Source organism: Equus asinus, chromosome 25 (assembly GCF_041296235.1).
Source record: "Equus asinus isolate D_3611 breed Donkey chromosome 25, EquAss-T2T_v2, whole genome shotgun sequence".
NCBI lineage: Eukaryota > Metazoa > Chordata > Mammalia > Perissodactyla > Equidae > Equus > Equus asinus.
This window is the reverse complement of record NC_091814.1, coordinates 33999170-34012500: the sequence shown is the minus strand read 5'-3', so window position 1 is coordinate 34012500 and position 13331 is coordinate 33999170. Positions and strand designations below refer to the sequence as shown.

General features: G+C 38.5%; 1 protein-coding gene across 3 annotated transcripts in view; it reads right to left on the bottom strand.

The window, feature by feature from the left end:
* DTL (denticleless E3 ubiquitin protein ligase homolog) overlaps positions 1-13331 on the bottom strand; it is an 84459-nt gene that overhangs the window by 23749 nt on the left and 47379 nt on the right. For 2 of the 3 annotated variants that reach the window (XR_001397063.3, XR_006519526.2), the window contains exons 14-15: positions 5022-5854; positions 2833-2943 (exon numbers count right to left, since the gene is read on the bottom strand). Coding sequence is in view for 1 of the 3 variants with exons in the window: in XM_014834877.3 (XP_014690363.1) it covers positions 2845-2943; positions 5022-5854 (932 nt within the window). In the remaining 2 variants the exon portion in view is untranslated. Of the gene's footprint in view, positions 1-1157; positions 2944-5021; positions 5855-13331 lie in introns of those variants that run through there. The other variant, XM_014834877.3, reaches the window with a different exon arrangement.

Here is a 13331-nt window from a genome sequence, read left to right as displayed (position 1 = left end):
ACCCGTGCCTAAATGCCAAAGGAGTTTCTCCGGTACGACATTCTCACCCAGTCTCTCTTCTGACGCACATCTCTAAAATGCTGCCCACATTACTTAGTTGTGGAACAGATTTTCTCTGTGAGACTACTTGGCCTTTGCTTTAAGAGCAGTGTGAAAGGAAGTCCAGACCCTCTTGGGACTAGGAAAAGCAGAAAAACAGACCTAAGAGCAGTGTCTGTCTGCAGTGATAGCTCTTAAAAAGCATATGCTCATGTGATATGTGACCTATACAAGATCATGGCCATAGGCTAATTTCAAGCTGGGGGTTAAAGCAACATACACACATACGTTATGTCCAGGTATCCGTATCGCACAGCTGAGGTTTTAAAAAGTGCCCTCTATATGGTGTGTTCCAAAAGTCTTAGTGAAGTTTTAAGTGATTAGGGCTGGAGAATGGGAGTGGTGGGCTAAACATGCCCTCTGCCAGTCCAACAAGGGTAGCTACACATGGTCTTGATTTATCTTCAGTTAAATGTGCAGCTCAGATTAAAAGAGACATTTTAAAGGACCAATTAGTCAATCCTCACAAAAGTAAATTAAGAGCCTGTGTTGAAACAGCCAAAAGGAAACTCTAGTATAGCATTGTAGCAATAGCGCTTGGAGTGTATTCAAATAGAAAAGCTTGGGCTGGAAATACTTGTTTAGAAAAAGAACTACACTCCACCCTCCTTCATCAAGTAATCCAAACCGTCTTAAAAGCTCAAGGTCTGACCAAGCAAGATGTATTTTATTAACACCTCTTTCAGCGTGAACTAGATCATATCCTTGAGAATAAGCAAATTTTATTCAACGAACAAGTAGAAAGGATTCTTGAGTACTACTATAGTTCTTTTGTGTAGACTGCTTCTAGGTTAATGCAAAAAGCTCAGAAAAGGACATCAGATAAAGTAAAAGGCTTTATTAGTCAGGATCAGCTCAAAGTCTGACACCGACACAGCAGGGATAATTATTATCTCATTACATTTGACCTTTGGCACCCATCTGAAGTTCTATTTTCCAAGTGGGACCTATTACACCCAGTAGACTCTCAGCACAGTTTCTGACAGCCACATTTACCCCAATTTCCTTCAGGAAAGCTGTCAGGAGATGTGCAGGGATACAAAGAACAAAACCATCTACTTTAGTTATCCTTTTCTTTTTCATGAATTCTTTTTCCCACTGGCTTTCAAAGCAAGAACAATAGATAGCATTATTGGCAGGTATTGGTCATAAATAATACCTCCCCACAGTCTAATACAGAAAAATCAAACACGAAAAATAAGAAGAGCTCCTAAATATTCAGTTAATGCTATGGTGTGCTTTGTTTCAAAAACAGCAACTCTACAGCTTCCCTTTATTTTTCTCCTTGGATAAAACCATAGAGAATCCATGTTTAATTGACCTACACAGTTCTGGTTGTTACAAACTTACATTATAAGAATCAAAGGAATTAAAGAGTTATCATTAAGAATAGATTTTAAAATCATGATGAAAATATGAATAAAGTCTACATAGTCCTCAGGGATATGGATAAAATGAATCAAGTTTCATGATTGGAAGGGGACTCTCTTTCAAGGACACGGTACATAGAAAGCAAATGGAACTTGTTTCTATAGATTACAAAGGGGAAAAACATAAAACAACGGTTCATTTCAAGATGATTGATACATAACTGTTGATTAAGGGAAGAGATGTTCAAGACATTTTACATATTATTAACTTAGAGTCAGTCTATACACTCTCTATATTAAATAAGAGAAAATTCCATGACTTTTTGGCTCAGGGCTATACCAGAAGGTCATAGCTTTTCATGTATATGAAGAGAATCCAAAAAATCAAGTTAAAGCCAAGATTTATTTCTTAGGTTCTAGATTTTCAGTTTGAGGCTATCTTCTTTTATAAAAATACCAGTAAAATCATTACTTTTTCTTAAAATGTGACTTATTTTTTTTAAAAAGTTGCAGCCCCCAGAAAACTGAGAACTGAATTCAAACCCCAGCTTCAGTGTATGACTATTGATTTTATAATCTTCTTCCTCTAATAAATGGCAAAAACTATAACTTCTTATAGAATGTGATGTTGGATTGGTAACATGGTAAGATTGCTTGGTAAAAATACGGGGACCTTAAATCTCATATGGGAGGTATATTTGGTGGAAAAAAGACAAAGGTTTCTAGTGTTGTTCTCCTAGTTTCTCCAAAGAGTCGACATTAATCACTGCTTTTAAAATAAAGATGATTTTAGCTTAAGAGATTGTATTTTAACACTGAATCAACATAAATGTACTTATCTGAACATCACATTTTTACACATACTTAAGAAAAACTCACAAAAGTGTAGTGAAAAGATTATATATTTTAAATGAAATTATATTTGAGGCAGCATAGATCCAGGGGTCTTCAGCAGAAGACTTCGTCAGCAGTTGGCCTTCACAGACAGGCCTCCTGCGGTGGCTAGGCAGATACTTTCCACTGTGCACAGAGTCTCAGAGTAATAAGATCTGAATCTTGTTTTCTGCCTCTATGAGCTGGGATGTCATTATTGTAGCAAAGATGCATAAGTTAAAAAGTGAAGACTACTCATTCAAAATGTTACAGAGTGGCAAACTTACTTCATGAAATTTAAACACAGCATTCATCCCAAGGAAACTGTGCATACACTATGGTAGTAGTACCAGACTAGGTAAATCTCAGAGTAGAAAGAATTTTCTCTAAAAATGAAAAAAACGGTAGGTTTCTTAAAGACCAGAGTTACCAAGTCACTCTGCTGCATTTTTTATCTTGTTTTAAATGGGCCAAAGTTCAGTTAACTCACTCAGATTAGTATCTATAATTCTGTTGACTGTTCAGGACTACAGTAGTCATCTTGAGATTTTCTATGGAAGTATGTACAGATTTTCCTCATGGAGCTGGGCGTAATGGTGACCTAGAAGAAGAAAATTTAGGTTTCAGAGATTTTCTAAGATAAAGTTCAGCTATTACCTCAGCAAGTTATCACTAAAGAGTATTCCAGGTTAAGATGTCTAGAAATTTGATTATTTAGTCAGTCAGCCATTAGTCCCAAATATTTTGAAAGCAATGTCTCTTTTGGCTGATTTGTACTGAATATAATAAAAACTTAATAGACAGTATGCAAGGAAGGAAGGCATAGACTTTTCATGTGAGCAGAAAATATTTACCAGTTTAACCTCCTAATAGGAACCAAAGAGGTTACAATTACCATCCTCTTTGAAATCACCCTCCTAAATTTACAAATGATAGGTATTTAAATGGCAGCTGCTACCCTCTTCTGAAGAAGTCTACATTATCATCATGTACATAAAGAAAAAAATTCTTTTAAAGAAATTTTAGCTTCAAAGATTAAAATTATAATTACAGAAATGTCTTAGACTAGCACATTATTTTATAAAGCTTTTAAGATTCACACATTAGTGAAAACAACTTTTCACTGAAATTGCATTTTTGCTAACGCATAGCTGAGACTAGCTCCCCTGAAAAAATAGGAATTTCAGTTATAAACAAAGAGTAGACACAGTGATAATTTTGAGAGAAGAAAAGAAAAGACTCCTAATAGCTTCTTTTCATGTTCTGTAGCAAGGTCTTGGCTGGAGTTTGTGTTTGAAGTAATCTTTGAAATGTTTCTAGTTTATTTCTTTCTTTTTGCTGAGGAAGATATGCCCTGAGTTAACATCTGTGCCAGTCTTCCTCTATTTTGTATGTGGGTCACTGCCACAGCATGGCTCCTGATGAGTGGTGTAGATCTGCACCCAGAAACCAAACCCGGGCTGCCAAAGCAGAGTGCACCAAACTTAACCACTAGGCCACGGGGCTGGCCCCTCTAGTTTATTTTTCCTAAAATTACGGGATAGGCTTTATGATAGTAGGTGGGGGATACGAATACCTTTTAAACTAGAACTGGCCTAAGGTTATTTAGCTTCTGTCCTTTAAAAGGGCAGACGTTGCTGCTCATGATTCTTGGATTGGATTTCAATCATTCTACCATCTTCTCCTTAACACAGAGCGAGAGCTACTATGAACCACAGTGGAAAGTTCCTTAACGCATCTCCCCTCTTAACTTGTAAACTGATTAACAGAAGCTCTCTATTCTCTTTAACTGGTACCCACAGCTCACCCAATGCTCACAGCTACTTCAGCCTCCATGATTATGAGTCACTTGCTTTTGATTCACAGTTCACAAACCTATTTGTGCCAGCAATATCTGTTTTTGAAATTATCTAACTTAAATATTAGTCAACCAATGAAATAGGAGTCCTAAAAAGATAAGTAAAAGCAAGCTGAATGTTTAAAAAAGTGTAGATACAGGTGAGTAGCCAAAAATATTAGTATGAGCAAGATAACTACAAAAGATTGGGGAAAAATCATAATCTAGAAGGATTCTGCACTTAAACTGCTTTGTAAATCCGTTTCACTTTATTTTAAATAATCATGAACTGTAATTACAAACTGGAAATCTATATATGGATCTTGGCAACTTGCCCATGAGCGGCAGCTTTATCTATAAGAAGGGGAGAGAGTTTATAAAAAGAGGTTGCCAGGGGCTAGGATGTGGGGGAAATCTATATAAGACAGGGAGGGAACAATGTCAAAGGAGAGGCAAGATATTTTTGAATTGATATCTTGGAAGATGAAGAAGGCTTTGATGAATCAGGCAACAGGGCTGAGAGGTACAAACCTCGACAGAAGAGATTTTAATGAGAGTAAATAGAGTTGCCAGATAAAATATAGCACATGCCTAGCTACATTTGAATTTCAAACAAACAACAAATAACTTTTTAGTATAAAAATGTCCCATGCAATATGTGTCCTGTATTTTTATGTGCTAAATCTGGCAACCCTAGGAATAAATAGATTTCCTGTTTTAAAAAAGAAGCATTCTGACTTCTGGGAAGAGATCTGTGCCTGCCCCCTTGAAGTTAGGGGCTATATCTTCTCACTGGGCCCCTTCAAGTTAAGAAATGCATCTTCCCACCATTGCTGACTTACCGGGCCTGGAGAAGTCTTTCCGCTCTGTCTTCTAGAATTGGGGGTCTGGGATGATGGACTTCGTGGAGATGAATTCTCAGCCTTCCGTTTGGCTGCCATGGCCAATAACCAGTTTTTATTCTCTGGGGAGCTATTCTCTTTGCCTACCACTTCAGATCCTTCACCACAAGATCCCAAAGGAAGAGGTAATGTTCCACAGCCTTCTGAAGCATAAGGACTGGCAGGAGAAGGAGGCTCTGAGATACTCATACTAGCTCCTTCAATCTTGCTGGGTTTGGTTGGACCGAGAGAGTCCTTACCAAGGTCTTCTTGGTTACCAGCAAGGCAGCACAGATCCAAATGAAGCTTTTCAACTGGGTCATCAAGCTCAGTCACACAGTTACAACTCTTCACACACTTTTGTTTCACATTCTCCAGACAACTTGAGTCTAGCCTCCTCTTTACTCTATTTCTAGACTCAGAGCAAGCCACTGCTTGGGATGATTTCAGGCTCACTGGAATGAGGGCTTTTCTTGGCGACATAAGCTTGGTCTCAGAAGCAGGTGGAGTGATGGGTGGTGATGAAGAAGGTGTTCGGGTCATCCAATTTCTAATGGACATCTTGAAAGATGAAGGCGGCTTGGGAGAGACCGAGGAGACGGAGCCTCTTCTGCTGATGGAAGACCGGGCCTTGGCAGGAGGGGTTTTAATGGAGAACGTGGGAGTATTTGAAGGAAGAGGGAGATCTCCAGCACAGCTTGGAGCACAAGCTGCTGATGATGGGGAGGAAATGGACGGACTGCTCTTTACTCTGGGGGCTTTGGCAGGAGTACTCTGGCTACTTGTCACTGTTACTGAAAAAGAAAAGAGCGTCATGAAAGTCAGAAGTGAAGTCATAGAAAACTTCGGAATTGTCGTCACTGAAAATTACAGCTAACTTAATCATTCAGGGGTTGATTTCCAAGTGAGTAGATTACATAAATTATTTGATTCTTACCACACCCTTTTAGAATATTCCTTCCCCTTTCCTAACTGCCAGCCTCCATCACCCAATTGTAAAACATATACTTGTAAAAATCTACAAGATACAGAATTAAAAGAAAAACTTAAAACCATCCAGGTGAACCACTTTAAGCGTTTTTTTTCTATACTTGTACATGTGATATATATTATACACCTCAAATTTTTTCTATACAAAAATGAGACTATAATGTATATACTATTTAGTAACCTACTTATTAACATCATCATGAACATTTCCCATATTAACACAGACTCATAGTATCGTTTTTAATAGCTACAAAGTATTCTAAGGTAACAGTAAGATATTTAGGTTGTTAAGGACATTCTGTTTTCTTAAGTTGACATTAGTACTCCCATATATATTTTTGAGCAATGCTAGAGCAAAGAGGCCCTGCACAGTGGCTCTCAAACAGGAGTGCACAGGTTCTAAAATCTGACACGATCACTATGTGACTTGAGCACAACCCTTCATCTCCTCTGCCTCAGTTTCCATATCTGTTAAATGGAGATAGTTCTTAATCTCCACAAGAATTAATTCCATCAATTACTTGTTAAAGTTATCAGGCCTCATGTGGCTTTCCACCTTAACTTATAAATGGCTACTATTTTCCACAAGTCAAAGAATGCCAAAGAACGTTTCAGAAACACAGTTCTTGCTCTCTGTAAAGCAAATCAAACAGTGGATAGAACTCTTCTCTATGTGTCCTGTCCCTTGTTTACAGACAATGGCAAGTAGTTCTGGCAAATTCTAATGCTTCTTCTCCCTCAGGCCCCACCACAAACACTGTATTTTCTCACTTTCCTTCTGAGCTGTCTGTATTTCTGATATAGTGTTCCTGTCTTCAATTAACAAAGAAAGGGCATCTATTTATTTCTCAGTCACAAAGTCTTTGAATTATAACTGACATTTAATTCAGTTTAATTATTGAACCGCACTTATCCACAAGTGAATTTACGATGGGCTGACATAAAAATACAATCTCTCTTTTAACCAGAATAAAGATTTACAAGTACTAATTTCAGTCATTTAGTTACCCTGCACGTTTTACCCTGTGCTTTGCTCTACTCAAGTCAAACTGACCTTTCCCCAAACTTTTCTCATCAACCGTATCTTTAGAAACAGCAAAGTGATACCGCTCCTTCAATAAAGATCATTACTGGAAAACCCCATATTGTCATGTGCTATGGAAGAAGAGTTAGTGACATGGACCTGTCCATGGAGCATCTGGTGACAGTTTTCACACTCATGTTCTACAGCCTGATCACAGTTATTATTTCAGGAGGAAAGAAACTTTCATCTGCTTCACTCCTCAGTGCAGGTCAACAGTCACTGCACAGCCCCTACAGTCATTAGTTCCATTAACGTGGGCTGAAGTGTACGTTTAGAGCAGAAAGTCCTAAAATAGTATTGGTCTTACAACATGCAGATTTAAGGCAGGATTAGGGGAGAAGGAAAAGCTGGGCCAGGGACAGAGCACATATAGAAGTTTCTGAGACTTGAGTGGCAGACATTTGAAATGCTTACTAAAGCTCAGTGGGAAATGTTATGTGGTGAAAAGTTGGGACATTTCCTCTCCCTTTATGATGTTATAATGGAGGAAGAAGTGGACTGTGGAGTCAAAGAGAAGATTTTGTTAACTTGAAGGTTAATAAAACTCTGGGTCAAACATAAATCTTTTTTTCTTTTTAAAACAATAATTAGACTATAAAAGTAATAAAAGTGCATGTAAAAAAAACTCAGTTACAGAGGTGAAGATGGAAAGTAAAAAGTCATCTTTTCAATCTTTTCATTTCACTCTTATGTTCCTGTGCATTCCACAATTTTCTACATGCCTATTAGCATACACATAGTATACCATATGTTAAAAAACACAACAGATTATTACACACGAAAGCTCTGCAATTTGCTCTTTTCTCTTAACAATGTATCTTTCTCTCTTTGCATCTCTTCATATAAGTACACGTAGATGCACTGCATTCTTTTTAACAGCTGAATAGTATGTCACTATGTTGGCCTACACATTTAAATATGACATGCCATTTAGAACTTCATCTACTTAGGTGCATCAATCCCTACTGACCCTAAGTACTGCATGAGACCTGATGACACAGTAGCATGGACTGGGTCACTGCCCGAAAGTCAGTTCCTTTGAGGAATTATAGAGAATTTACTAATAATCAGTCAACTTGTAGCTTCTTTCTATATAAGGGTTTGCCACTGGCCTCATCCCACCTTTTCAGTCTTATCACATACTATATTTAGGATCCTGTTGCAGGAGACTACTCACTGCTTCCTGAACAAGCTGAGCATTGTCACAGCTCTGTCTTTGTTCATGTGGTTTTCTTGCCAAGTCTGCCCTTTCTTTGCCAGGCAAAAATTCTCCTAGCATTTCCAGGCTCTGAAAACAATGTTAACTCCACTGTGAAGATTTCACAAACTTCTTTCCTCCCATCCCATAGAGCTCTCTCTCCACTCCCACAGAAAGTAGGCTCTCAGAGCTTTTTGTTTATATACTTAGGAGAAATGTTTACAAGGTACTATAGTTTTTGTATCTGCCTCCTGGACTAGACTGTGAGCATCTAGAAGGCAGGTGATGATTTACTCATCTTTAGGCCTACCTAAAGCACCTTTGCTAGTACCTACCAAAGAATTATTAAACAATGATTGTTAAATTTCGTTACTGCTGAGAGGGATGATGGTGAGGTTCTAGGCGTCAAAAAACAGACTCTGTAAGTATTCTGCTGACTTGTGAGAATGCAGCAAGCACTTCAGATAGAACAGGTAAGGTTTCCTTCTCTTTGAGATAAGGATAATCATCTTTGTCACTCATGACATAGAGACCAGAGGTTCTCAATCCTGGCTGCATACCAGACTTACTTTGAGCTTTATAAAAATACAGGTACTTGGCCCCCACCCCAGACCTACTGAACAATCTCTGGGGACACACAAACTTTTAAAAAGCTCCACAGTGGTTCTGATGCATAGCCAGGGTTGAGAATCACTGGCCTCGACAGTGCTATGAGATCTCTGGCTGAAACAGTGAAAGAACAGTAAGCAATAGAGCAGGTGTTGGCTGGAAAAGTAGGGCAGAGGGAAAAGGGGCTGTGTCTGGGGATTTAAAGCCTTCCAGTCGGTGTGTTAAAAGGGCCAGAAGAGAAAACTTCAGTCCAGAGCAGCAATGAAGGGTTAGGGTCGCAATTAGAAGCTTGGGAAAGCAGAGGAACAATTTTCAAAATTGCAATGTGATTAGCAGCGGCCAATCTGTTGCTGGAAGCTGGCTTATAGAGTAAAATGGCCAGTGTGTCAATCTTTGGTACTAACATCAGGTTGTTCTTCTGTAGTGTTCTTCAGAGTAACTCTAGCATCACTCAAAAATGGAGAAATCAACTCAACAACAAAAACTCAAACAACCCAATCAAAAAATGGGCAGGGGATATGAACAGACATTTTCCAAAGATATACAGATGGCCAATAGGCACACGAAAAGATGCTCATCATAGTGATGATCAGCAGGGAAATGCAAATCAAAACTACGCTAAGATATCACCTTACACCCGTTAGAATGGCTATAATAATCAAGACAAAAAAATACCAAACGTTGGAGAGGTCGTGGAGAAAAAGGAATCCTCATACACTGCTGGTAGGAATGCAAACTGGTGCAGCCACTACGGAAAACAGTATGGAGACTTCCCAAAAAATTAAAAACAGAAATACCACATGACCCAGCCATCCCACTACTGGGTATCTATCCAAAGAACTTGAAATCAGCAATTCAAAGAGACTCACGCACCTCTTATGTTCACTGCAGCATTATTCACAATAGCCAAGATGTGGAAGCAACCTAAGTGCCCACTGACTGATGACTGGATAAAGAAGATATGGTTTATATATACACAATGGAATACTACTCAGCCATAAAAAATGACAAAACCATCCCATTCACAACAACATGGATGGACTTTGAGGGTATTAATTATGTTAAGCAAAATAAGCCAGATAGAGAAAGACAAACTCTGTATGATTCTACTCATATGTGGAAGATAAACAAACACCTGGATAAAGAGAAGAGATTAGTGGTTACTGGGGGAAGGAGGGTAGGGGGTGGGCACAAAGGGTGACAGGGTGCACCTATAAGATGACTGACAAAGAATAATGTACAACTGAAATTTCATAATGCTGCAAACTCAGTGAAAAACCTCAACTAAAAAAAATGGAGAAATCTAGGTATAACTCCTGGTCTGGTCTTAACTTGAACTTTGCTTTGCTCTGTTGGTTCTATAGGAGGCAGTACTGCAGGGCAGTTCCAAGTATGTGCTCTAGAATCAGATTGCCAGGGTTTAAACTCTGGTGCTACTACAACTCCACGGCTGCGTGATCTCAGGCAATTCTAACTTCCTTGAGCTTCAGTTTTGGTTGTTTGGGGAATTAAATGAGATAATCCAAGTAGGTCCTTAGAACAACTGTGCTAGTATTCAATAATGGCTAAATGGTGCTGTTGTTATTATTATGGTCCAAATTTGGTCAACACGTGTAACTTTATCTGTGACTTAGTTTCCAAAACTAAGAATAATTAATGATACACTAAAAATATCTACCTAAAATCAACATACTTTTCATCAAAAATCTTAAAATGGTTACAGCCATTAACATAGAAATTCTACCTCTGGGAATCTATTTTAATGGGAGGGGAGGACCCTAAATTCAGGAAGAAAAAAAAGATTTTCACAAAATATTGGAAACAAAATGTCCATCTATAAGAAAACAGCTAGGTAAACTATGGAACATTTACTCAGGGGACTATTTTAAATGTTTTGCTAAACAAATAACATAGAAAGTGCTTGGAACACCATGTTCAGTGAAAAAAATCCCCAAGCAATCCAATGTATAAACAGCATAACTATGACTCTGTTAATAAGAATCTCTATGGATATGGGGGGAAAAAATCTCAAAAAATGACTCAAATGTTAATTAAAACTATGTATGAGTGGTAGAAATAGTGACGGCTTTTCCCACATATGATTTTTCTCTTTTGTGTTTTCCAAAATTAGGGAGAGAAAAGTACATATAAAAACAAGGCAGCATGGGGGCCAGTCCAGTGGCATAGTGGTTAAGTTTATGTGCTCTGCTTTAGCAGCCCAGGGTTCACAGGTTTGGATCCTGGGTGTGGACCTACACACCGCTCATCAAGCCATGCTATGGCAGCATCCCATATACAAAGTAGAGGAAGATTGGCATGGATGTTACCTCAGGGACCATATTCCTCAAGTGAAAAGAGGAAGATTGGCAACAGATGTTAGCTCAGGGCCAATCTTCCTCTCTTTCTCTCTCTCTCTCTCTCTCTCTCTCTCTCACACACACACACACACACACACACACTCACAAACAAATAAGGCAGCAGACAGACATCCCACACTCATGGATCAGAAGGCTTAACGTTATTAAGATGGCAGTACTCCCAAAACTGATCTACAGATTCATTGCAATCCCTATCAAAATCCCAGCTGGGAGGCCGGCCCGGTGGCTCAGCAGTCAAGTGCGCATATTCTGCTTCGGCGGCCCAGGGTTCGCCAGTTCAGATCCCGGGTGCAGACATGGCATCGCTTGGCAAGCCATGCTGTGGTAGGTGTCCTACATATAAAGCAGAGGAAGATAGACACCAGGGCCAGTCTTCCTCAGCAAAAAGAGGAGGATTGGCGGCAGATGTTAGCTCAGGGCTAATCATCCTCAAAAAAAAATCCCAGCTGGCCATTTTGCAGAAACTGACAAGCTGGTCCTAAAATCTGTATAGAAACACAAGAGACTCAGAATAGTCAAAACAATCTTGAAAAAGAAGAAGAAAATTGAGGACTCAGACTTTCCAATTTCAAAACCTACTACAAAGTTACAGTAATCAAGACAATGTGATATCGGTAAAGGATAGACATATATATCAATGGAACAGAACTGAGAGGCCAAAAATAAACCTTTACATTTATGGTCAATCGATCTTTCGCAAGGGTGCCAAAACAATTCAGTGGGATGAAGAATAGTCTCTTTAAAAAATGATACTGAGGAGGCTGGCTATCCATGTGCAAAAGAATCAATTTGGATCCTTACCTCACATCGTACACAAAATGGGAAGTAGCCCTAAAACTTAAAAAATCCTAGAAGAAAATATAGGAGTAAATCTTTGCGACCTTGGGTTAGGCAACAGTTTCTTGGATACAATATCAAAAGCACAAATGACAAGAGAAAAAACAAAGAAATTGGACTTCATCAAAATTAGAAAATTTTTTGTGTTAAAAGACACCATCAAGAAAGGATGGGGCCATCCCCATGGCTGAGTGGTTAAGTTCACATGCTCTGCTTTGGCAGCCTGGGGTTTCACCGGTTTGGATCCTGGGCGCAGACATGGCACCACTCATTAGGCCATGTTGAGGTGGCATCCTACATACCACAACTAGAAGGACCCACAACTAAAATATACAACTATGTACTGGGGGGATTTGGGGAGAAAAAGCACACACAAAAAAAGATTGGCAACAGTTGTTAGCTCAGGTGCCAATCTTTAAAAAAAAAAAAAAAAAGAAAGAGAATGAAAAGACAATCAACAGAATAAGAAAAAGTACTTGCAAATCATTATATGAGAAGGGACTTATATCCACAATATATAAAGAACACTGACAACTCAATAATAAAAAGGCAAATAACATAATTAAAATATGAGCAAAGAATGCATATGAGGCATTTTTCCCAAGAAAATATACAAATGGCAATAAGCATACAGAAAGATGTTCAACATCATTAGCCATCAGGGAAATACAAATAAAACTACAATGGGATATCACTTCATACTTACTAGGATGGCTGTAATCAAAAAGATGAACATTAACAAGCATTGGTAAGGATACGGAGAAATTGGAACTCTCATTTTGGATGTTGAAAATATTCTAGAATTAGATTGTGTTGATGACTGCCCAATTCTGAATATATTAAAGACAACTGAACTGTATACTTTAAGTGAATTTATGGTATGTGAATATATTTTGACAAATCTCTAAAAAGATAAAAGCCTCAACAGGGAAAACAGCACAGGAATTAAAAAAGTAACAGCAAGTTTACCACACAGCTCTATTCTGAATAGACAACATAATAGTAATAACAATAATAACTCAATCTAACCAAAATTATGACCCTGTATTGGGAAGATAGCATAATGGGGAGTGTGAAGAGGTTTGGGAGTAGTGGGGACACGAAAGAGAGCTAAATCCTCATCTCACAAAGTAAGAAGTCAATAGATAATGTTGAAAACTACAAAAAAACTCCCA